At 40.4% G+C, this 26,881-nt stretch overlaps 1 protein-coding gene across 3 annotated transcripts; it reads right to left on the reverse strand.

Annotated features, from left to right (window-relative positions):
• Positions 1 to 1,386: 1,386 nt before the first annotated feature.
• Positions 1,387 to 24,050, reverse strand: LOC127600171 (lamin-A-like). Of its 3 annotated transcripts, none has more exons than XM_052064465.1 (13): positions 23,759 to 24,050; positions 17,270 to 17,640; positions 8,809 to 8,965; positions 8,184 to 8,309; positions 7,938 to 8,108; positions 6,559 to 6,684; positions 6,063 to 6,283; positions 5,182 to 5,488; positions 4,826 to 4,933; positions 4,235 to 4,354; positions 3,801 to 3,857; positions 3,526 to 3,693; positions 1,387 to 2,984 (listed from the first exon to the last, which is right to left on the reverse strand). In XM_052064465.1, the coding sequence occupies exons 2-13, from the start codon at positions 17,602 to 17,604 to the stop codon at positions 2,949 to 2,951; spliced, it is 1,932 nt and encodes a 643-aa protein (XP_051920425.1). In that variant the 5' UTR covers positions 17,605 to 17,640; positions 23,759 to 24,050; the 3' UTR covers positions 1,387 to 2,948. The 3 variants fall into 3 exon arrangements, with proteins under 3 accessions (XP_051920425.1, XP_051920427.1, XP_051920424.1); XM_052064467.1 differs by lacking the exon at positions 23,759 to 24,050 and adding an exon at positions 20,329 to 20,967; XM_052064464.1 differs by lacking the exon at positions 23,759 to 24,050 and adding an exon at positions 19,187 to 19,717.
• Between the last annotated feature and the right edge of the window lie 2,831 nt (positions 24,051 to 26,881).

The following is a 26,881-nucleotide window of genomic DNA, read 5'->3' on the forward strand; positions in this document are numbered from 1 at the left end:
CAACAGGACACTTGCGTTTTTAGCCGAGAATAATGACCATGTATCGTAAGGCGTTTTTAGTCCCCCAAAAACGACCTTGTATAGTAAGGCGTTTTTGGCCCAAAAAAAAGACCATGTATAGGAAGGCGCCTGACTATACATGGTTGTTGTTTTTTTCGGCTAAAAACGGCTTACGAGACATGGTCTTTTTTTTCGACTAAAAACGCCTGACTATGCGTGGTCGTTTTTTTGGGCCAAAAACGCCTTCCTATACATGGTCGTTTTTTTCGGCAAAAAACGCCTTACTATACATGGTCTTTTTTTTGGGGGCTAAAAACGCCTTACTATAAATGGTCGTTTTTTTCGGCCAAGAATGCCTTACAATACATGGTCGTTGTTTTCGGCTAAGAATGCCTTACTATACATGGTCGTTGTTTTTCGGCTAAAAACGCCTTACTATACATGGTCATTTTTTAGGCTAAAAATTCCTTACATACATGTTTGTTTTTTTGGGCTAAAAACGCCTTACTATACATGGTCGGTTTTTTTCGGCCAAAAATACCTTACTATCCATGGTTGTTTTTTGGGGCTAAAAACGCCTTACTATACATGGTTGTTTTTTTTTTGGCCAAAAATGGCTTACATGGTCGTTTTTTTCCATCGAAAAACTCCTTCCAATACATGGTCGTTTTTTCAGCTAAAAACACCTTACATGGTCGTTTTTTTCGGCTTCAATTTTTTTTCTCGTGTATATTTGCAAATAAAAAAAAGCCATCATAGGTGGAAACTTGTCTTGTAACAATAAAACTTATTTTTCGACAGAATGTAAGTTTTCCACATTTTATGACAAGGTAATAAACGAGAAAAAAATGTTTCTAAATATATTTCTCGTGCAATCTAATGAAAATTTAATTACCCCACAAAAATAAAAATCGAATTTAAAATATATATTTTTCAATTTACATAAATTACAAAAATTACAAAGAGAGGCATATAAAAAATATATTTTCTGCAAAAATGTGATATTTTTAGCCAAGTCGAAATCTTTGATATTCCAAGAGATTTTTTTTCCCCACAACACAGTGAAAATTCCCAGAAAATTTCACCATTTTAGGAAAAAAAATTATAACGTTGCAATTGCACAAAATTCCAACTATGCAATGAAAGTTTTATGACAACAAAAAAACGAGTTTAGGAATCTAAAATCGGGGGGAATGCAATTAAAAATTGTAAAATAGATTTTTTTTTTTAAGTGAGACATTTTTGACATAACGAAGTCTAAGAAAATCATGTTCCGAATTAAGTTAATTAAATGAGATCATTTTAGGCCCACAAAACTTCCATTATGACCCGGGAAATTTGTAAAAAAAATAAATAAATAAAAAAGGATTATGGTGTATTCATGAACATTGTTTTCCTTTTACATTTTTATTTGGAAAAGAAGCACAAAAATAATCCAATATTGAAGAATAGGTCTTCGATCAAGACAGACATGATATCTCAAAACGGCAAGCATTTCATTTGGCAGATTTCCAAAAATTCAAAATATTTCAATTAACAGCGTTTATGTTACACATCAACTATGTTAATTCCAAATCTTTGAAGAGGACTGGAAGGCACTTTTAAGTAACAAAATATCATAAAAAGTGGCGGGGAAAAAAAAAAGCCAAAAAAAAAAAGCCATCAAGTATTTTCCAATAAGCGCTTGGCTATGCTTTCTTTGGCTGACAAGCTGCTTGAATACAGTACAAATGTTCCATCAAGGCAAAACTTGCAAGAAAAAGTGTTTTAAAAAGCCAGCAAAAAAGCATCAAGGCATGCCAAAAATCAATGATTGCGCAACTGCTGTAAATGCTCACGTGCGGCACCAGACGCATACAAGGACACCCAATCCAAAAGTTGCCAATCTTTGGCGTTCTAGCACAACAAAAAAGAGAAAAAAAAAACCATCCATAGGTCAAGCCGGGAAATGGGGGAAATGCAAGTTTTTTGGTTGGCGGCGCGGGTGGGGTGGGGGGGGTGGGGTCCACATAGAAATGTTTGCCCTGAGATTACAAAACATTTTATCCTGGCACAATCATAAAATGTTGAAAAGGAAAAAAATGGTTTGTTAATAAATGATTAGCCACAAGTTATGACGTTACAAACGAGCCTCATTAGCTTCACTTTATGTTTCTATGCAAAGGTATGCAGAGTTGACAAAGACCTATTTGGACGTTTACAGAGAACAAGAAAAGTGATTTTTTGTTTTGTTTGTTTTTTAACAAGTACAAATATTGTGACAGAGTTCAAAATATTGTCAATTGCACTATTTGGCTAATAATACTCATAAAAATGCTTAAAAAAATGTTTTTTTTTCTTGTTTTCCGAAAACATTCAAATATGACTTAAGTATTAGGCTAACAATATGCATCCGTGTGTAGTTCTGGAAAAAAATTTAAACCCACAAAAAAAAAAGTTAAATTAAAAATATTTGACGATATCTCTTTTGGGTATTTTGAAATTTTTTCACTTTCTACAAATTAACGCTCTGAATGAGAATTTGGAACTCCAAAGTCATTGTATTTTGCCACCACTTCATTGGGAAAAAACAAAAACAAAAACAAAAACTAACAGTTTAAATTACATCGGAAAAACTGATGATGTTTTGGGGTTCACCATCTGTGCGTGTTGACTTTTGACAGCAATAATCGTCACCTTGGGTGGATGCATTTGCCTAAGTGCGAGCGTGTGTGCGTGTATGTGTCTGTTAGCATTAGCACAAGCGTTTGCGCACATGCAATAACATACAGTAAATGGATTAAACACGAGCAAGCTTTTGTGGTCTTCAGGCGAGCTTCAAGCAGCAGAGAAATTTATAGTGGATACATGTAAAAAAAAAAAAAATTGAAGGTAATTATGGGAAGAAAAAAAACATCCCAGAGGCGATGCTCATGATTGCGCAACAGGAGACGGGGCCAAGTTTGCTTTTACATGACCGCGCAGTTCTCAGGCTTGACGCGACTCTGGAAGGACAAAGAGCAAGGGACAGCCTTACTACCACAGCATTTGGACACAAAAAAGGTCATAAGTTGAAAAATATGACCCGATTTGATTCAATTTCCCTTTAAAAAACACAAAACAAAAAAACTATTTTTTTTAAAGAGTTGCAGGTTTTCCTTAGTACAGTACATGTTGGAAAATTATGAGGGGAAAAAAGTCAACATGTGTCACAATTTCAGAAAGAAACAAGATATAATATATAAGCAAACAAAATGTCAAAAATTCAGAGTAGACAATTTAAAAAGTAATGAGAAAAAACAAGTATATTTTTTTTAAACCCCTCCCAAAAAAAGAAAAAAACCATCACATTTTTCAGAAACCAATGTCAAACTATTCACAGGAAAAAAAAACATTTCAGATACACCAGAAAAAAAGTCATTTCACATGAATAGTTATTTTATGACTAGTTACATTATTATAGTAACATTTTTTAATTAAAAAAACAAGTAAAAATCTAGAAAAAAAGTATGCATTTCCCACTTAGCTCTGATATAAGTACGTTACCTGTCTAGGCAGGTTGTTGGCCACGAAAAAGGAATGTCCCACAAGGCCTTCGGGCCCTCCGCCGCCGTGGCTGCCGTGGCCGCGGTCCGACGTCTGGCCGCACGAGTCGCAGATGACCGTGCGACTGCGTAGGTTGTACTCATTCTCACCGCTGGTGCTGTGAGCTCCCTGCGAGGGGAAGGAGGGGGGAGGATGGAGGGGGTACACGACAGCGTGCTCATGAGTGCACATTTACCTTCACTGTGGTGATGATGAGGAGGAGGAAGAAACGTTACCATGTCATCGTCATCCTCCTGGAAGAGGGTGCGGGTCACTTTCCTGCTGGCCATTTCCTTGTGGAAAAACACAAAAGTCATTATTGCCTTCATGATGCATTCAAAGACACTGAAAAGTTGGATACCTCACACATTCTCATCTGTGTTTTATTTTATTTTATTTTTTTTATAACCGCTATTGTGGTTTCTTGTTGTTGTATGGTCGAAATCAAACAAAAGCTTATTTATACATACTTAAAAGGCAATGAGTGAAATTAAGGTGAGTTCATTGAGAATAGAATATCAAACGTTTGAACACAACTATCTGAAAATAAATTTGAGGGTAATTCAGTGAGAAAATGTCAAATGACAAAAAAATTAAATAAAGTTAGCATCAAACAAGACGGTGAAAAGAAGCTGATTTTATGTGCAAGTGTGCCTTTTTTGAGGTTCACCTCTCCAGCGGCACTGATGAGGACGGTTTGCAGGATGTCGCCGGTGCCCCACGAATCCTGACTCTTCCACACCAGATCCGACGGCGGGGAGTGGCTTCCGCCGCCTGACGCCGCCCACACCTTCAGAAAGGTTAAAGGTCAAGTATGCTTGCAATTTATTTGCAGTAGAAAAGCAACCAAAAAAAAGTGAAGAAAGACTTTTTGGGGGGAAAAAAACTCCAAAAAGTAATAAAAGATGGAGTTTGTTGGGTTTTTTTTAGCAAACATAAATGTTGAGCAGTCATTTTTAGAAAAAAATGATTTTAGAAACAAAAATAGAAGTAGAAATAGTATTTTTTTTTTGCAGAAAGAAAACAAAGTAATATTAATCAGAATATGGTGTTTCGACTGGTGGGACCCATAGAACATGTTCTAAAGATTTTTTTTTCGTTGGCTTCACCTTTAAAGCAAGTTTTTCAGGAGATTAGCCGAGGCTAAAAACTGATTCTCCAACAATTCTGGCATTTTGTTTCTTTTTTTTTGCCTTACATCGTTTTGTAACTGTCAATATTGGTGAATTTGGGTGGGAATTTTTTTTTGTGTGCATCTTACGGTGACGGTGGCTCCAGCCTTCAGGGTGTACTTGTGGGGGAACTTGTAGATGATGGCCGCGTCTTCGCCCACTTGTCTCTTCAACTGCCAGCCAGCCAGGGATTGGTCCTTGCGGGTAAGAATCATCGCACGTGCTTGTTAGCAATAACAATACTGTAATACTTAAAATAATAATAATAAAAATAATTCCTAAATTGGCTGCATGTTGACCAATATCAATTAAGAGTGACATGCAAAAATCGGCCCACCAAATCCATCCTCCACATTGAACAGGCTTTTATGGTTGATCTGGAGTTTTCACCCGATTCTATCCTGAATATTTTTTTTTTTTGTGAGCGTCGATCCCGAGCGCTCACCTCGTCGCTCTTGTTGCTGAGCCTCACATACTTCCCGTCCTGGTCCACCTCGTCCACAGTGACACGTCCGCTAGCTGCGGCGTGCTGGATGATGCGCGTTTTGGTGACGGTGCCCCCGGCCACCGCCAAGCTGGATGTGTCGCTGTCGTTGTCGTTGAGACGCCGCTTCTTGGCGGCTCCCGAGGACGTGCGGCTGCTGGAGGCGATACCGGGCGTGGCGTGAAGAAGGCGGCTGTGGCTGTGGGACGAGCCCGAGGTACGCGTCACCGTCATTCGGCCGGACTGAGGGCTGGGCGACAGCTGCAACCTGAGGGGAGAGGCAGTGTCGGGAATGAAGCTGCAATCACAATAGTTTCGATTTTTCATTATTATTATCATTTTTTTGTTCCATTATCACATTTATCACAAGTCAGTCAGTTTTGTTTTTAGAGCAAGTTTGAGAATTTTTTAAAATCACTCTTTATTTTTCTGAAAATGTTTGACTTTAGTTTATTAGTTATAGCTTTAGTTTTAGTTTTTTTTACATGTAGTATTTGTCAAGTGCATGATAAAATAATAAGTCCTTATATTGTGAAATAAAGCAAAAGTAAATTACAATTGTCAAAATGTTTGACCTTCTGTGTGGATGTACAGCAACACCAGAAATAAATACAATTAAAATGAACCCCGAAAGGTCATGAATAAACAAATCTGTAAATGGAAGACATTTTTGCAATAACTATAATTAGTTTCATAAACATAAAATGTATTTTCAGTTCGCTTTTGAAAGTATTTTCAATTTGTATTTGATTTCATGTACAATTTTTTCAGGTTGAGTTATTTCACCAACTGTAACAACATTGACTCACACTCGGCAATTCCAGCCGTCAGCGTGTCCTCACCTCTCCTCCTCGCCTTCCAACAGCTTCCTGTAGGCGTTGATCTCCATGTCTAGGGTGAGCTTGATGTCAAGGAGCTCCTGGTAATCGTCCAGCTGTTGCTGCAGCCGCGCGTGCATTTTGGCCATTTCGCGATCCTTGTCTTCAATCCTGCGCCGCATCAGGTCGCGCTCCCGGCTCAGCGTGTCCTCCAGCTCGCGCACCTTCGCTTCACTCAGGGACAGCTGGGCAGGGAGAGAGAAGGTTTCGATTAAAATTGATATACAGTGGAGCCTTAAAACAAACGTGACCTGACCTAAGGGTTGGTGTTGTTTTAAAAGAATAACTGTCAAGACAGTAGCACAGTAAATGAATTGTACTACACTTTTGGTTGCGGCTGTGCATTTGCCTGTGCAGGTTATCTAGTCACCATACAGTATTTATTTCTACCAAGCAAGGTGTCAATTTTCGTTACTAATTTCTAAGAGTAGTGTATGAGTGTGCTTGTGTGTGTGCCCACCTGTTTCTGCAGCTGACTGAGCTGAGCCGACATGCCCTCCACTCGAATGCGTGTCTGCTGTAGCTCTTCATGCGCAGCACCCACCAAGTGGCTGTTTCTGTCAGCCGACTGCCGGGCATTATCCAACTGATCAAGACAGGGCGAGATTGAATGGAGGTTAGTGAGCGCCGCCAAATTTGCGAATTTGACCAAAGGACTCGGGTAAGAATTACTACTAAGGCTCAAGGCAATGAGGTTTTGGGTTAAACAAACACTTTTGATGGTGTGGCTCATATTGAAACAAGTGTTATTGTTTGCATTTAACGTTTGCGTTTCACTCTTAAGGTTAGTGTCGAGGGCTCTGATTTGCATTACGAGTGTGTAGATCATTTTAAAAAGTTAATGATTCACCTAGCACCGTTGGTTACCATTTAGTGGTCTGGATTAGCATTAAGTGAGGGTTAGCATTTAACATTTAGCGTTTATCCATTTGTATGAAGGTTTATCGGTTAGCCTAAGAAGTGTTCGTGGTTGGCATTACGTTAGGGGAAAGGGTTAGCGTTAGCAATTAGGTCTGGACTAGGGTTTAGGGCAGGGGAGGGCAACTCCAACTCAATATCAGAATTCTGCAGAGTTTGCTAATGAACAGATCATTTGAATTGTGTGTGTTGGAGAAAGGAAACCTCTAAAGCAAGCAGCATCAGCGTTACCCACACCTGGGTTAGTGGTTTACATTTGCGCAAGGTTTTAAGAGTCAGAGGAGGACCTGGGTTGGCACTAGCCACAGGACTAATTGCTAGGTTAATGTTAGTGGTGTCGAGTTATTACTTGGGAACTGTAGCTAACATTTGTATTGGAGCTATGCCTAAGGACAGAGGATAGAGTTACTGGTTAACATTTGCGTTACTCTTAAGGCCGAGGGATTAGAGTAGAGACTTGTTAGCATTTGGACTGGGGTTAAGGGTTAGCTGTTACATTTTAGTGGCTACAGTTAGCATTAGGGTCTAGGTTAGGGTAAGTGTTGGCAGTTAACACAAGTCTTTGGGTTAGAAGTTACCGGTGGCCAGACTGATGAGTGGGTGGATTATGTTGATGTTGTTATCATTAGCAAGAGGGCTAGCAGTAAGTGGTAACAGGTTAGATTATGTTTAGCATTAGCATTACAACTAAGGCTGTGGGTTGGGCTAGAGTTAGTGGTTCGCATCAGGATTTAAAGTTAGGGGTTAGCCTTCACAGTCAGAAGTCACAGTTAAGTTGCTATATGAGTATTTATGGTTCACGGCTAGGGTTAGGACTTAAGTAATGAAACAGATTAACGAGTGTGTACATGAACACATTCTGCTGTAAAGGCCTACGAAAGTCCCAGCTTGGACAGCAGGCGGCGCCATGTTGCAGTTTACCTTGGCATTATAAGTCTTCTCCAGCTCAGCTTTGTAAAGTCCAACCTGCTCCTCATGCTGAGCCCTCAGCTCGGCCAGAGCCTCTGCCAGTTTGCTCTCAAACTCCATCTGCCGCCCACCGTCAATCTCCACCATGCGAGACTCGTGACGACGCTTGGACTCGCGGATTTCCTGCGACACAGAACGTCCATCGGTCATTCATACGGCAAACAATAAGCTGGCGGCTGATCGGCCAAAAGTTGACACCTCGTTGTAGAGGTTCTTCTGGAACTCCAGCTCCTCTTTCACTGTCTGTAGACGGTTCTCGGCATCCACGCGACGAAGCATCTCATCTTGAAGCTGACGACGGGCGTCTGCCAGGGCACCGTCCAGCTGAGGGGTCAGAGAAGACCAAATGTCGGCGTTAGTTTCTTTAACATTTCATGGTGTAAGACAAATGTTGCTATTCCAAGCTGGGAAGATCTCAAACAAAAGCAAAATCCGAGCAGGAAAAAACGGGTTGTAGACCTGATCAGAATTGAAAAGGCAAAGAACTGTTCTCTGAGAGGAGGTACATAATGATAAAGGACAAGGAGGAAACAGAAATGAAAAAGGAACTACGGGTTCGTCCAGCATGTAAAATGATTTGTTTTTACAGTTTTTCTATTTAATAATTTACAGCATATCAGCTAACTACAGTATCTATCCATCCATCTATCCGATTATTACCATTTGCATAAATCCTAAAGGGGAAAATTCCAGAACTGTAAAAAAACAAGTAATTTCTGAACGTGCCAGTAGGTGGAGCAATCACGCAACTTTATCTTAATTCATAAAAATCAGCTACCAACCCTCAACATGCAATTCAAATGTGCCCAAATCTTTTGTTTACCTTGGCTAGCTGAGCCTTGAGCTCCTTGATCTCGGCCTCCAGGGTGCGCTTCTCACCCAGGGCTGTACTCAAGGCGGCATCTTTGGAGTTAAGCAGAGCCTCCAGGTCTCGGAGGCGGGCCAGAGCTGCGTCCAAGTCAGACTCCTTCTTGCTGTTCCTGCCAGACACACCACCACCACCAGATGACGATATCAAAATCATAGTACGAGCAACTGAATAAAATGCGTTGTGCATCATGATACTTCATTGTGAAAAATGTTCCACTAAACATCCCAGAATTCATCATATTTGTTCCAAATGATTCCGTTTAGGATTTCTAATGCTCAAAAAGCACATGGGGCTGCTGGGTAATGGTCTTTTTGTTTCCACCCTCTTCAAAATCATGTGCTTGCTTTACACCTCATGACCCTAAACGCCTTGTACTTTTAACACGCTACAATTAGCCTGAAATTAGGCGGTAAGCAGCCATTAAGCTCTAGTTCTTCGCCGAGGAGAATTCATGTTTGCCACATGTGTGCAGATTCAGATAAGACTGTGAGCAGGAAAGAAGACAGAAACAAACTCGCTGTAATTCAATTTGCTCCCAGGGGAAACTCTTCACTGTATCTTGTTACTGTGACTTATTGTGGCTTGAATGTGGGCAGACGGGGCCAGGAGTGAAAGAGGCTAAGCAATCAAAGGATATGCTAAACGCTAACAGTGCTCGATTGTTTTACTGCAAAAAGCGTTTTGCACCATTTTGATCACCAACATTAGCACCAATGCTAGCGCTAACACCAACTATTATACGTTATGGTAAAGCAACCTTTTTTTCCCCGCAGCATGGAAACTTTTCAAGGATGTGTTTGTCAGCTGAAAAAGTATTTTTCCAAGGATGCCGCGCCTCACCAGTACAACTACCGGTATATGTTTAGCGTGATAAAGTTGGAGGAGGTGCAGTGTGCTATTGGGAAATTGATGACCAGCCGAGCCTTGTAGTTTGATGGCACATTTTATGATCTTAAAATGATGAACATATGAACGTATTAAGGATTTTACATGATTTATATACCGGTACAAGTTTTGACCAAAAAAAAAAAGTTGGTTTTTTTTCACCGGGGGGGTTGCAAGTTTACGGTCGCAAAATGTCAAGAGATGAGCTGACAAGTAGCAGTCAGCGTCAATAAAGACGCTAACATGTCTAAAGATAGGAAAAATGACACCCGCTGTCTACTGATAAAGAATGATAATGCATGGTTGTATGGTTCCGCCTTGATGAGTTCACTGGAGACCTGTATGCATGTTTTTGCCTTTTCTTTTTTGTTGAAATCATCACAAAATAAAACCAGTGATAGGAAACAAGACGATAACTATACAAATCCGAAATGAAGTGTGGGAAAGCGGCACATTGCCCGATCTATACAATAAGGTTGTAAAAGTGGAACGCATTGTACAAGTTGTAATTGAGTTCAGCTCTTTTTGCACTTGTACAACAGCCAAGGATGTTAAAAGGTTACCCAAAACCCACTGCAGTTAGTAATTCATCCATTATTTCCGATGGAGAAAAACGATCTTCATCTTGCCCTTGTTAGACATATTGCACATGTCGAATAAATGAGATGAGTTGCAGTCACCAACAGAATGGACTGCATATGCCACTGGTTTACCATGTGTGCGTGCGCAATCGTGTCCTTTAATGTCATGTACTATTTAGATCTTCACTCGTGTCTGTGTATGTGAGCTCTTCCCGAAGGCAAGACAGCCTGTTTATATCATCTAAGTCTGATTTGTGTAACAACAGAGCCTCTGAATAAATGACTTAGGAATATCTCACTCAATAGCGCCTACCGGAAAGAAATTAGCTCCCAAAACCTGGACATCAGGATAAAATTTGGTCGGCATGGGACGCACAAAAAAATTAAATAAAATAAAAAATAAATCTGAAGGACACATGCCCAAACTTAAAACAGGATGTCGGCCATTTTCACTCGAAGCAGCCATTTTGGGGCTTTGAGAAACTAGTACTACAGAATTTGCCCAAATAGAATACAGGTATCCTATAAAGACAGCTGATGCTACAGTGCCAAGTTCTGTGCGTCTGAAATTGAATACGGGCGGAGCATGGCGTCAAACTTTTGAGGCTTGCGAATCAAATGTGTGGATTGGCTCTCTGTAAATTGTGGTTGATGATGGTAACCTGAGTCGTATGTGACACCGTGAGGAGGGTAGAAGGGTTTAGAGAGTGTGAACAGAAAGACGGGAAAGAATAAAAGAGGAGAAATGTGAGGAGGAGGAGGAGGAGGAATGTGTTGGCTCTCCTCCCAGCCTCAGCGATGACTCACAGGCAGCTATCTTTGTCCGCCGCGCCAGCCACAAGTAAAAAGAAAAAAGAAAAAAACCCTTCCTGCTTCCCATTCTGCCCAGGTTTGCTTTGGTGTTGCTAGGACAACCCAGCCCACGACGTCAGGGCTACTAGCATGTGCTAGACGCGACATATGCTATGCAACATGAAAATTGTTATTTTTACACCACGATACAAAGAGGAGGGAAGAGAATCTCAGGGTAGGGCATTCACTAAGGGTGAGGCCTTGATTTCTACAAACGCATTTTTTTAAAGCTGAATACTAAGCTACAGTATGTGAACTGTGTTACAATTATTATATGCATTATTTGTTGGGCACAATGGTAACATAGGTTGCCTGTCCCCAAAATTTTACAAATACAAAAATTTTTTTAAAGGATTATTTAATTACACATTTTAATTACTGTAAATATTGCAATGGTTATACCCCATACAGTAAATAAAATAGATTTAAAATTATTTTTATAATCAACACATTTTTAAATGGCCATTCAATCATAAAATCAATGAGCCTTGTCAAAATGGATTAAACCATTTGAATGAAAAATATTGTATTCATTTTGAGGATTCTTTGAAAAAACAGACAAAAACAAACAAGGTGAGCCCCGGACACCAGCTTCGCTGATCTAAACGAACCGGGCAGAATGCACCAAAAAGTCTCTGAGACCCATTGCCCAACTTGAGCAGGCCAAGTCTGCCATTTTGGTTTAACAATAGTTATTTCTTGCAAATTCCTTCACAAACACCCCTTGGGAAGAATGAAAAAATAGCTCATAGGCCACTTTGACAGACTGACATGAATCTGGGGTGGCCATTTTAAAAAAGTCTCAAGAACCCATGCCACAAATTAAAGAGGAAGTCAGACATTTTGGTTTTAAAGCAGACATGTTGGGACAAACTCCTACTATGGGATTAGCTCCCAGAAGTCACTTACTACATTCTACAAGAGACAAATTCCTTGTGTGTTGTTTTACACACTTGGCCAAGAAAGACTGCTTATGAGTTGAAAAGCAGGTATGCTACACAAATGAGATGCTAGTTTGGTTCAAATGCAGACAAACTGGAAACTTTTTGTTTGACACCAACCCCACTCCTCTAGCTCAGGAGGCGCAGCACTGTTTGCACTTTACTGACATCGGACCTCGTATGCATCGGTTGTATGTAATTTCGTTCTACAGGTGCGGTGTGCAACACACAATTAGTATACTGTACAGCAGAGTGCAAGTTGAATCATAAATTAATCCAGTTAATTATTTGCCAAGTGTGTATGCCTCACGCCACCTAACATGGGTCGGTGGGGGGGTTCTGAGCTCACAATTTGGTGACTGTTGTCGTTTTTTTTTTTTTGGAAGAGACCATTTGTTACAACGAGGCCCACCAGCCGCCACCTCATGCTCGGACAGCTGGACCAGGCCGGCACACAGCCGTCTTGTTTGCGCCATTTCGGTTGTAAACAGTTGCCTACTAGGGCCCTGCAATTGGGTGGAAAGGAGGCAGGGTTACCAGCTATTCATCTCAGTCACATACACACACACAAATCTGGTGAGCGTGTGTGAGTGTCTATGGGTGTGGGTGGGGTTTTCCCCACCGAGTCCCCGTCCAAACATAGGACAAAAAGGGTTTTCCCAAATTTGTATGGATTCTTTGATCTAATCAAAGCTCAAAAATCTTGTTAGGTCTCTTATGCAGAAAAGGTTGTAAAATGGAAGCAGTCAAATGACCACCGCTGATGGGTGGAGGACAATGTGCAGCATTGTGTGCGTGTGTATTATACGGCAGGCAAAATGTACTCATGATGAGAACAAACGCCATGGCTGTTTCCAGTTAAAAAAAAAAAAGAAGCACCGCACGCCTCAAGGCTCCCAAGCTGTGGTGGAGTTGCTATTGGGGGGGGGGGGGGGGTAGGTAGGTGTGGCAGAGAGCAGGTCGTGGGTCGTCTAAGAGGGAGGGTGTTGCAAAGTGGGTAGAAGGGCTGAAACAGAAGAGCTAGAGGAGTCTGGGTGTTGTCAAAAGAGGCGGCGCGATGCCTTTTGTTTGGCGCGTCACCATGAGAAACTCAGTCAACTTCATCTGTATGCAAACACTGTAGCTTGGCAAACACACAGTCACTCAACAGTATGTGTGTGTGTGTAAAATACGAGATGCCATTGTGCCATCCCCGTGTGGTTGTGCAATGATTCAGGAGAGAATGAGTCACGAGTTCTGACTAGTTTTTCAAATTTCATTCATTCATCCTGATAATCTGTTTGTAGTCATATCACAACAAAAATGTTCATCATGATGAACAGTACCCCATTAAATTCACCACATAGGAATAAAAGATGTGGCGACATTCTTTAAAAAAAAAAAAAATTATGAGGCTTTCCTGCCATTGTTTGAATTAGCCCACGGTGAGATTAAATCATTTTTTGTAAACACAATTAATTTATGATCATACAATAAAGGTCATCCAGGTCAATAAAATACTATAATTTTAGCTATGAAAAAATAAAACATCTGGGGATAATTTTGATACAAGTCAAAGCTGATGCAGTGTACAACCTTCTGGGAAACTATCCGCCGTCCAAATATAAAAGCGTGCAGATGGTTCAAAGAGAAACGTTATTACATGTTACATAAGAAGCCACACTGAATGGAAACCAACCAGCTTTTTACCCGTGGCCCACTGGGAATATTCATCCGCCATTTTACAACGATTTACGGTGACTCACAGAGAGCCGAGCCGGCGCCAAACTTCCACGGAAACTTCTATAAACTCTTGCACGCACACAGACGCGCACATACGCACACAACATCAACTCTCCTGCCAAGAACTTCACTTGCCAACGGGTTGTGCAGACCGAATCTCCTCATTTATACAATGGGGGGGGGGGGGGGGGGGGGAAGCAGCTTTGGGACACATCTGCTGTACATTTCCACAGTAGACAACAATCCCTTACTGTTAGCTTAAAAAAAAAAAGAATTTTGTTTCATTTCTGACATGAGTCCTTGGGACTTTTTCGTGCAACCTGTCACGAATAAGTCTCACGTCAAATGGTACCAGGCTAATTTCTCTTAACACTCCGAAGAATAAACCAAGAATGTGTCCAAAATGGCCGTTGCAACCCAAAATGGCTGACTTCCTGTTAAGTTTCAGACCTGAGTGCTTGTGATTTTTTTTCCCCATGTCCACTCGATTTTGTGTCACGAGGGGTTGATCAAGTAAACAGATGTTGATGATTTTTTTTTAACTTGGCAACATTAAAAGTCAGAGCCCTCAAATTTATAATTCCAGAATTCTTATAATTCTGGACAGGTCCACTAAATTTTGCTTCCTCTGGGGAAAATTGTGAATTTTCTTTTCTACTTATAACAGCCACGTGAGCTACAAGAAAAATGTCCAACGTGTTAAGGTAACTTATTCTTTGTTGCCATTGTATTCAAATTCTTCACGTTAAAGCTTACAAGCCGTGGCGTGTTCATGAATCTTTTTCACGGCCTCCATTCTGATGCCTCGCCCTAAAACCGCCGCCCTCCCAACTGGCAGGTTACACAGCAGGTAAATCCTTCTTTGTGAACGGCCAACTGATAAACATCAAAGAAACTTTACTTTGACTACGTTAGACAGAATTACAAGCAGGGCGGGCAATCAATGTTATGTTCCACTATAATGAAAGTATTACCATAAAGCAACTTTAAAAAAAAACACCAACAATACATCACAATATCAAAGTGACTGAATATTCAATATTATAGGATCATAGACATTAAATAAATGCTGCACATTGTGTAAAATATTTTTTACAATAAATAAAAGAAAAAGTTTAAAAATTTTTTTAAATAGAAAACTTAATTTGGCACAAAAAACATTTACAAATAATTAGTTGCAATATATTTCAATAAAAAACAGACCACAAAAAATAAGGAATATTTATACAAGATTTGTTGAAACAGCCAAAATAGATTTTTAAAAATCTATTGCATCAAAATCTTTTGAAACATTAACATTCAATAGAAATGTGAGCATATAAAACATCAGAAATGAAAACTTGTAAAAAATTATTTTATTCTTTTAATGTGTATATTAATTGCAATAATAAATTAATAATGGTTAAAATCTAATATATAACAAAATATATTTTAAAACTGAAATAGTCCCCCCCCCAAAAAAAACTTCCCAAGCTTGGGTAAAAATACTTCCATTTGTTTAACTGAAATTAATTCACCACTGTGAAAAAAATTGCTGTATAGCAAAGAGCTCCATCAGCACTCCTCTCTTTCCTTATTTCCATATTAAACAACTTTGAATGAGGAACCGTTGACGCCAACAGTGCGAGCTTCTGCCTGAGGGCGGCCGTGCGGTTGGGGCCATGGTGCGTGTGTTCTCTGTAGTAGTTCTACATTAACACTTTCTATTCATGCGAACATACTTTACCATTTGCCCACATCGTCACTCATTACAAACTCGGCCAATCAGATGGGCCCTGCTGAGTCACCAGCACTCACGAGGGAAGGCTGAGGCTTGACGGTCGCTGGGGCAACGAAACACAAAGCAGCCCAAGGCGTTGCTAGTTGTGCAAATGGGGGTGATTCCGGACCGCAACTGCCCATCGCACGTCACGAGATTGAAGCTGATAATCACTTTGGCTTTAGAAAGACTACAACTGGAAATACAAAGCTTCTGCGAGCGGGAGGTAACTAACATTTCTAAGGGTCCACTGTACTATATTTAGCAGCAATTTTCCTTTCGGCCCTCCACCCGTGCTTGTAGACTGCTCCACGACATTCCCGGGATGCCAGTGCTACCTGCGGCATCCCGCAAAACAATCCGGCATGTCGTCACCCATGGGAGACGTTAATTTGACGACAATCCGCAGGCTGCTGGTTAGTCTCCAGATGTCCATCAGCCCAAAGATTTTTACATATGCTACGTACATGACTATCGAAAGCCTGAATGTGTTAATTTGTTTCCCAAATTTGGGAAGCTAGAACAGATCCTCCCCTAAAAGTAAGTCTCTATATCAGAAGCATATGGAGCTTAAAATGTCTGCTTCAAAATTTAAAAAATGGCAGACTTCCTGTGCATGCGTTATGTGAAAGTGGCTTTTGGTGCTATCAAAATATCTAACAATGTCCGCTTCAAACCAAGATGGCTGGCCAAATGCCATGTTGATGAAGTCAAACAGCCTGCAAGGAATTAATTCAAAAGAATAGTTCATTCCTATCTATCAAGGAAATTGCCAAAGCAAGCATTAAATGGCAGCTTCAAATCAAAATGGCCAACTTCCTTTGTGTTTTTCAGCATGTCTATTTGAGACCTTTTTGTAGGTCTACTCATGATGGACATGCCTACCAAACTTAATGTGACCAAGTCAAATTGGCTACAGAGACTGAATTTGAAAAAAGAAAAACTATCCTTTGAAGGACCCGTGGAAATCGCCAAAACAAGCCGAAAAATGTCTGGTTCTAAATACTTTTTGTGGGTCTCCTCATGATAGACATCTACCAAATTTCATATGAATTGAAATGGGCCAGGGTAGTTGAATTAAAAATAATAATTGGTGGCCAATAGTATAAAGGCACCAAAACAAATTCAAATGAAAATGGTCAACATCCTGTAGGTTTGTCGAAATTACTCATGATAGACATGCCGACTAAATTCCATGTTGTCAAACTGGTTTCAGGCCAGATATGAATTTTAAAATGCTTTAGGATATGTTTAATGAAGGAAAATAGGAGGAAATGAATGTCGGAAGGAAAAGGTCAAATTGATCCTCGAGTAGCCTCTTCAAAATCAATTGGTTAGAATTGTGACTTTTTGTGCAAGTCTTCTTGAGTCTTTTTGTTGGGCTGCTCATGAGAGACATCCCAACCAAATTTCATGTTGCTAAAGGAAAATTGGCGTTGCAGGGTATTCCCCACAAATTCGGCTTGCGCGCTCAAGTAATCCAACAATGGCCGCCCACTTCAAACCAAAATGGCTGACTTCCTGTGTGATTTTGAGCATGGCTTCTTGAGACGTCTTTGCGGATTTACTCATGATCGTCATGTCCCCCAAATTTCATGCTGCACTTGGCTTTGGAGTCTGACTCAGCGCCCCCCCTCCAAATGGCAAAGGAAACATCCATCAAGCCTCCTTACCTGGCTTTGAGCTCCTTGTACTCCTCCCTGACCTTGCCCAGCTCCAGCTGCAAACGGGCCCGCTCCCTGGCCACCTGGTCCAGGGTCTTGCGGGCGTCGGCTAGCTCGGCCTCATACGCCGCCTTAATGCCGCTCAGGTCTCGGCTGACATGCGACTCGGACTCGGTGATGCGTAAACGCAGGCCCGCGTTCTCTGTCTCCAACGAGCGCACCTTGTCGATGTAAACGGCCAGCCGGTCATTGAGGTTGCACAGGTCCTCCTTCTCCTGCAGGCGGGTGATTCGGGCCGGCGAGCTGGCACCGCGCCCGCTGCGTCTCTGGGTCGACGTTTCCATGGCGATGGCGGCAAAGGCTTCAGATCGGGGTGGTCACTGCGGGGATCACAACAAAAAAAAATAAAATCATTCATTCATTCATTCCCTTCTCTACTCCCTAATCACTATTGGGATTTTTTTGTGGATTTTTTTTTAGGGAACAATTCTGCACATAGCCAGTACGAACCTTGTTGTATTGCCATTAAGAGACTTAAAATTGTGTGGGGGGGGGGGGGGGTAAAGTTGTAATAAAAACTTTCCACAAGCCTTTCGGTTCAATTCATTTAAATGTCAGTGCCTGTTATTTTTATTTTTTACAACCTCTATTATACTAGTGAGGAAGGCTGGACGCATTTCCTGGCTCAGTTGCACGAGAACAAGCGTCCATCTCAATGAGTCTTCCTGTTCAACCAGACCTGGGGAAACATTTGTCCTAAAAAAAAAAGACATTTTAGAGTGTCATGTTTGGGAGGGGGAGGGGTTTTTTTATGTTTCTTTTTTTGTGTATTTTTGTTTCGATGTATAATATTTATTGAGTGATGGATTTTAAAGTCAAAAAGTTTAGCGAGTTTTATGAAGATAAATGTAGTTTCAGTTAGTCTTTGTTTCTAGAAAAGAACTCGTTATTTAATTATTTGTTGTTATTATCATTAATTGTGGTTTTCGTTGTTGCCATTAACCATAACGTTGCACGTTAACAAGCACAGACTCGAGTTTCTACGGCAACAGCTGTCAAGCAGTTACTCAACATGCAGGCTGACTCACAGGCTAGACAGTGAACAGCTACCCAACACCACACTGTCATTTGCAGAAACCCATGTCACTCAACAGGCCAAGCCCCGCCTTTTAAAGTCACAGACTCGAATGGAATGTGACGATCGCGATGCTCAAGTGGACACAAATCATACCTGCACCTCACATGTGCATGTTCTTGTGTTTGAATTCATTAACGCAAAGTAAATTCTTCTGCATTTATTCAAACAATCTATAGAATACCCAATTCTAAGAATATTCAATAGCTGCAACCCTAATCACGAGTTATGAAACAAATTCATCAGTACACATTATCGCGATTTAACAAGTACTTTGTATTGAGAGATTTTTGCTCTTCAATACACATTTTAGTATTTAAAAAAAAATATTCCAGATAAATGTTGTAATTGTACTTTTTTACCATGCAGTACAACCACAGCATAACGATGCCTTCAGGAGCACTATCATCAGCGCTATCACCATTACACACCAGGACACCTACTTTGGGAAAAGTCATTCAGAGGGGGGCTCCCAAGTGGGCGGCCAAACTTTTTGCCACCCACCAGCCTCACTGACATGTGCGCGCACAACACCCACATGAGCAGCCAAGTCCTGAGCTCTCTCCACACTCACTCAACATATAAAAGTGCTCATTAATACACAAAACCACCCATTTAATACATCAAAGTGCTCATTTACACTCTTCACTCATGTGCGGAGCTTTTAACCAGCATCTACTTTCCAAACGATCCTGTTTTTTTTCCTCCCCATCGAAAAGGTGTTCATGACCTCTCCCGGGCCACGCTTCAAACAAAAAGGAAGGAAAAAGAAGAAAACGTTTAGACCTTACCTTTTCAGGGCTGCAAATGGAGACAGAAGCTTGCTCGACGTGTGTGTGAGCGTAAAGGAGGAGGAGAAAAAGAAGAGTACTCCCTTACTGGTTATGCGAGTGTGAGTGTGCGTGTGCGCGCGCGTCAATGTCTACGCCTGGAAAACTGGACTGCTTTCCGGCTTGTAGGAAGACAGGGAGGAACGGAGGGAGGCAACTAGGAGGAGTCAGGCTAGACTGTCAGACCGTGTATGTGTGTGTGTGAAGTGCAGCTGTTAAACTCTATCTGCGCTCACACAGACAAACTGACATGTAGACGGAGACCTCTGCAGATGTGATGCCACGAAGCCGGCGCCCTCTAACTGAAAGTCTTTTTATGACTATTACAGTGAAAGCCCATTTATCACGGGGTTACGCTCCAGAACCACCCGCGACAGGTGAAAAATCTGTGACATACAGAGCAACCAAACACTCCAAAATATCCAACCCAACCATATCATTTGGTCCAATGAACACCTGCTAGCTTAATGCTAACATATGATGCAAAACACTAATAAATTCAATTTTAGGGTAATTCTAAGCGTTCGATGAATTTCTGTTCAACGCACACAGAGCAGCAACACTCACTACAAGAGTATACAACAATACTCACAGACTACCCTGTCCACACAGTTTTGATACAGGTGTGTCACATCAATATTGTCACGCTCTGATGGTGAAACGTCAACACTGCATATTTATAAGAGGCAGCAAAAAATATCGCTAGTGATGTATCATTGTGCCTCATGATACCGTGTCAACATAAAAATGAACTATTGGTATTGTATCGTTTGACTTATGATGCAGTCATCAATACATGAACGTCAGTTGTCAAACTTGTTTCTCACTGCGTGTGTGCCAAGAGCAGGACATAACATTATTTATGGTTTTGGCTGCTGACAGTAAAAAAAGATATATATTTCGGTATGGTGTCCCACAGGGATATGTATTAGCACCCCTTGTTTGTTTGTGCCAGAAAATAATACATCTTAAAATAAATCTGCCTACTATCTAGGACATGCTATATTAAAGCATTCAATATACCGTAAAGTACTCTAAATATAAACACTGCCCACAACATTTGTTCCGTTGTTATCTATTTAAAAAAAAAAGACAGTCCTCACTTTTTTAAAGACATCCTGTGTATGCAATCGTCTGCGTCCCCGTGAAGGAGCTTCTGGTGGTCGATTAAACCCAAAAATGGAAAACAAAAAAAATTCCTGTAATTTGAAATTCCCATCATGGATCCAACACTTCACAAGTGAAATCTTCAAACGTCGCAATGAGGAGATGGTGATTTTTGCTTATATACGTTTTCTCTCTCTGGGTGGAGTTTATGGAACCATGGAAATGGAGAGGATACAAAGACAGGCACAAAGACGTGTAAGTTTGCATGTGTGCGAGTGCGTGTGCGCGTGTGTGTGTGTGTGTGTGTGTGTGTGTGGTTAAATATGGACCAAGTCCTGGTTTGGTCTGGTGGCAGGCGTAGTGGAAAGCAGCAGTCAAAGTTTTAAACAACCTCCTCCTCCTTTTTTCCCCGAAGTTGTCTTTCCATGAAATTTTATTGACTCACCCATCAACAACCCAGACTGGAAGATGATCATCAAACATTGATGCCATGCCCAAAATGGGTGACTTCCTGATCAATTTGGGAAATGCTTCCTTGAGACTTTTTGGTGCATCCTGTCATGCACGTCCAAGTTCATCTAGATCAATAAAACTGATGTCGTGGGGGTTCTGAACTATGAGATGTGAATTTACCCAAGCTAGCAAGCAGGCAGTCAGTATTAATTATTAGTAGTAATTTGTCAGTATCTCGACATCAATTTACAGCCGGTATTGGGGCAATAATTGTGGTGTGTAATACTAAAATGTTTGCCGCCAGTATTGCCTATTCCAATATGATTGAAAGTTAACGGTGGATGCATCACTAATTTGCTTAATCCCTTAACTGGTCTGTTCCTTTTCTTTCTGAAAATCATTTTTTCTTTTCTTGGCTCCACTGCTTTCAGAAGTTAGATTTTTTTTTTTTGGTCCAATCAGATCTCAGCTTCTGTGTTGCCATGCCAAACTAATCTGCCCAAGGCCTTCACAATCAAGAGTGCTGCACCTTGTCACTTCAGCTACATTGGAAATGTGATTGTTTCTTTATCCGAGTGCATTTTAAATTCGTTCTGACATCTGAATTTAACCGTCCTGATTGGTTGGTCAGATCCAAACTTTTCAAATCATGAAATATTGTAAATATAATAAATACTGATCGTCAAGCGCTCTGGACGATGGACATGGCAGAGTTGTGTGCTGTTATATTGTGTTTGGTGTAGGAGCAACGGTTTCTATAATTGTGACATGTGAGTGGTGGTTGGGGCCCGCAACTGGTCCTTTTCTAATATAAACATTTAGAAATTGATGACAATCCAGCTCCCCAGACACTTTCTATATTACAGATCTGATTAGAGGGGTTGGGTGTCGAGCGACTGTGATGTAACACGTCAGACGAGGCGAGAAGCGAACACGAATCGGGCCTTCAACATTCCAAGCAGGCACACACACAACACTAAAGGTGTGTCTGTCATCTTTGACTTACTACACATTCTCACACACGGCGGAATGTCAGCCTGGATTGTAAATGTGTTTGCAGAAAAAAAAAGGTTTAATAAGCCAGGGCCTCCCGCTCCGGTTTTTGAAACCTGACCTCAAGCTATTTTCTTTCTTTTTAAATTCAATAAAGAGCACTGGCAACAAAAGTACAGCGATGAACATTCTCTAGTGGTGGGAGCCAACAAAGAACAAATACTTTGTGGTACTTGGTGGTTGCAGTTTTTGCATGTATCAGTAATTTGCATGCCTCCATGTGAAAATGTGTACTTTTGACTCCTTTGTCAAAATAGTCTTGTGATATGTATATTTTCAACCGTGGGTCAAAGTGTCATTGATTGAGATCTTGTGTCTGGAAAGAAACATTAAATGACATCTAAGAAGATTCAGACGCAACGTGGAATTAGCAAAATTTTAGCTTGATGAGTACATATTTTTACATTTTTTATTCGTACATTTCAAAAATGTAAATTTCACACTGATAACATTTGGTTTTGGAGTAACTATTATAAATAAGTCATGGTACCAACGTCGCACCCATGGATAACGTTGGCCTTCTTACAAGAGGGCTGAACAATTTTCTTTTTTTTTTTTCTTGCGATTGTAATTTAATGTGAGTTTTTTTTTCAAGATCCTCAAGAAACAAATCTTTTGAGTGAAGTGAATCTACATTCATATCTTGCTAGCAGTTTGATCACGGCAAACTCTGCAATGCATCCAAGCTAAAGAACCACATTCAGGTACGATAGTGTTTAAACCCTTTACTTTTTTTTTTTATGTACTGAAGGGTGTGAGCATTGACACTTCTGACATGCCCATTTGCCAGAGTGCAAAGCGGGTTGTTCACATGTTAATGATTCAAAGAATCCTATCGCCCTCTTGGGAAATCTTGTTTTGATAGCACACACACACACACACACACACACACACACACAAATATAAACAGAGTGACATGTGTTATTATTGCAGTGTCATTTTCCCTTCCTGGGTGGGGCCGCTGACGACAAGGGCACGCGCACCCAACACACCCACACACCAAGGCTCCTTTCCGACAGGGAAAGCCTACAGGCTCTCAAAATCAGCGGGTCCAATCTTTTTGGACAACGCTAAATATAGGAAATTTAAACACTTTATAATGGTCTTCAATCACACTCTGGTATCAATAGGCAAAGCGTCGGATCAAGAGGATGTTTTTGGGCACGCCCATATTTGTTTGACCTGAGGGAGGACGGTTCAACATGGAATGCAAACACTCAAAGTGTACATTGGGTTCTACTGCTAATAGTAATGATGATGATCACAATATTGCAACAAAAAGGATTTTCTTTCAATTTCAGTGTTTACATTTTGAATACGTTTGTGGGATTAAGTACATTAAGAACAGTTTTGAATACATTTTATTTAAAATTTGTTTTAGTGTTGATACAAAACATCAGTTATTTTTGTGCATATTTAAAATTTTAATCAGATTTTTTCGTTTGATTGTTTATTTATTTTTCTTTACGCAAAGTCGTTTTTATTGTTCTTAGTTTGTATTTTTTGTTTAGTTTTTTCAGATGCGTTTATTTCTGAAATTAAATGATTTACCTTCTTTCAAAGATATTTATTGATCACCTTTATTTTTGATTTGATTAATAATTTCGACATTATTTTTTTTTTTACCTTATTACATACATTCAGTCAGTCACATTTCCTTTTCTCTTTTTCCATTTAATTTATGTGAATTGTTGATGTCTCTGTGACGCCCTCTGCCGACCTTTGACACAACCAACAGGCCCGCTAAGAAAGCCGCTAGTGTCATCTAGCGACGGAGGAGCCAAAAGACAACATTCCAACAATATGTGCGCACTCTTGAGGTTACAGAGTTCATGACGTCACCTAATGTAAACAAGCAGCTAATTTAAACAAATAGCTAACACCAAAAACCTGCTCTACGACCCAAACCGGAAACGATACCTGACTTTTCTCGAATCTTCCTCGAGGTCGTCTTCCGATCCGGCGTCTTTGCCACGCGTGTTTTGCGTCAAACAACACTCAGGCCGCAGTGGGCCCACTGTCACATAGCAGGAAAAAGCAGACACGTGAGGGAAAAAAAGCCCACGTGTTGAATCCAGGGAAGAAGAAGCCGCTTTAGTGCACACTGGCTGCAAAAACTAAACACGCACTCAAGGAGGGAATGTTGTCCGACTGAATGTGTGGCGTGGGAGTAGACTTGCTCGCTAGCTTTTCTTAATTGCACAGTGCCACCTGGCGGACGTAATTGGGTGGCAATCAGGGAGGTTATTTGAGGGGGCGGGGATCAGGTGCCGTATTTATCGGAAGACGCTTCAGCATTTATTTTATATTACTGACGTGGAACAAAGCCGTTTGGATATATATATATATATACACACACACACACACACGCAAGAAAAGTAGCACACCATGAAATGTATGCTTTATAAAAATACAGTTATTACAATGAAATTGAATTCAACACAATGAAAAAAAATGATCACACTGCCCATTGTGCTGTCTGACAAACGAATATCCTGTATAGTCATTCTTTGCAAAGTGTAAAGAATATATGACTGAGTTCTGTTACATTGTCTGTCGACATGTATAACTGCACTGTTTGTGGTTAGCCCGTTTCTTAAACTGTTACAGCATGACCACATGGAGGCTATTTACTATTTAGCATCAGCATTAAGCTAGCAGACTGGAAGTCGAAGCCATGTGGTTGTTGTCATTACAGTATTTTCTTGTTTCAACTGACTGGGAGTGGCATTAAACAGCTTGAAGCCTTGTTTTGAATACATTAGGAATAAATGTAAAAAGATATTCAGAAAAATACATAATCAAGTAAAGCACAGAAAAATCTACAGAAGCACGGAAACACATTTGTGTTTTGTGTACCATGGACATCAACTCTATTTAGAATTGTTACATCAGGTCTAATTATATTACATTGTGTGTGCGTGTGTGTGTGTGTGTACGTGTGTGTTTCTTCAACAGGATTTCAGTGATGTCACCCGCATGAGGTCATCGGCATCCAGGAAGGAAGCGTTGAGGTGAGGAGTCTTCTTCATCATCTTCATGTTGATTGGAGGCAATGGAGAGACGGAGGAGGATTGGATGGCCGGGGGTGGGGGGTGGACTAGGAGGCGCGCGGGGGTTGGGGGGGGGGGGGAATTCTGGGTGCAAGTGACCTAACAGCCGCAAAAAGCAATGAAGTCATCCACACTGACTCATATGCCCACATGACAGCAACATTAGGTCCAGTGCTAACTAGGTGTGGACAAACACATTTTTGATTGTGGTTTAATTAGGTGTTTTTTCAAGTACTGTTATTTTTCATTTTTTATTATGATTAATTGTACGTTTTTACTGTATTTTTTAAATATATACTGTATGTTATACTTCTTCATGTTTAATTATATTTCGTATGGTATTTGGGGTTTACGTAATTGTATTTTGAGTTAAATCTCACAAATTCTCTCGCTCTGTAAAAAAAACATTACAAAAAGTGCTGACTGAGAAAAAAATGACACTGTGCTGCAAATGTAAACTGTTGGTTCTAGATAGACTAAATGTAATATTTAGAATATTTACTAGAAATGATATAATCCAAATATGAAAGTCCTTTTTTTCTTTTTTTTCTTGATTTGAAATGGGTCAATGTGACAGGCAACTTAATTGTGGGGTTAAGCAGCCTCTGTGCAGCTCTTCAAATGGATCCAAAGTAATTAAAAAAAATGACTTCAAGTCTTTTTATATCACCATGATTCTCAGTTCAAACACTCTTACTCTTGCACACATTGGCTCGGAAGATGAAAAACTATTGATGTCACACTTAAAAAACACACACACAAAGATTTGATCCTTTTAATCATTTCATTATATTACATAGAAAAATTATATCTGAGAGTCATAGGCGGTGTACTGTGTGTTGTTCCTGTGGTTTTATATACAGAACAGTTTTTATTAGATTTTTTTCAGAGGCATTTTATTGTCTTCGCCTTTTTATCACTGCTTATTTTTTACTCATCTGTAGAGCGCAATGACTGAAAGCCTCTTACATATACGCATTCATTTTTCATGAATACATTCATTTTTTTCCTCAATTTTAATAGGATTTTAACTATGATTTTGATGTTAATTTGATTGTGAATGTTACGGAGACCCAAGATAATTTAAAAGAAAAAATAAGCATAAATAATAATTGAATTTAAAATACTTTTTGATGTAATGTGAAACTTAATGAAATTTTATATTACTACTACTACTACTATGAATAATAATAATAATAATGAGTTTCTAGAATTAGCTGTCAGATATACTGTATGTCCTCTCCTTCTGATGTGTTGCATACAAGCAGAGCCCCCCTAACCCTAAAAAATAATTTTACTGCCATCCAAATTGAGCATGATTTGACATTTTAGTCACTTCTCTTTGTGTGGGGGTACCTTATTAAAGGTCCCATGAGTCTATTCCCCCCCACGAATGAGAGTCGGTCCAGCCTATTTAACTGTAGCTCGTCGCCACACACAAAATCAACATCTGCATCAGGGCTAAGCGACTATAATGTTGCAAACGCTCAGCCCAAAAAACGCTGAAATAGAAGCTTGACGTTGACCAAACGGCGTTCTTTGTTGCAAGGGAGTATGACATCATCGCCCTGTTGAGCACGTGCTGCTTGGCCCAGTGAGTCCCTTTTGTGTAGCGTGCGTCTTTTTTACAATATTTAATTATTTGGGGGGGAAAGGAAATTTGCCGGTGGACACTCAGAAGGGACACTCATGAAATCGGGTACATGTCTTTGCACATGGCTACTGTCCATGTGGGTGGACAAGACAGTCTACGACAGTGGACAAAGAAAGACCTTCTGTGTGTATGTGTGTGTGTGTGTGCGTGTGCAAATGTGGGGGGGACAGTAACCCAAAGATGCCTTTCATCATCAGAGAGGGAGGGAGGAAAGGACAGTGGGGACCACTCTGACGGCCAGATGGTCCCAATCAGTAACCTGACCTCACTTGTACTTTCACAAGTATCCTGTAACTCACACACACACACACACACACACACGCACACACACACACA

The sequence above is a fragment of the Hippocampus zosterae genome, chromosome 5 (genome assembly GCF_025434085.1).
Source record: "Hippocampus zosterae strain Florida chromosome 5, ASM2543408v3, whole genome shotgun sequence".
Taxonomy (NCBI): domain Eukaryota; kingdom Metazoa; phylum Chordata; class Actinopteri; order Syngnathiformes; family Syngnathidae; genus Hippocampus; species Hippocampus zosterae.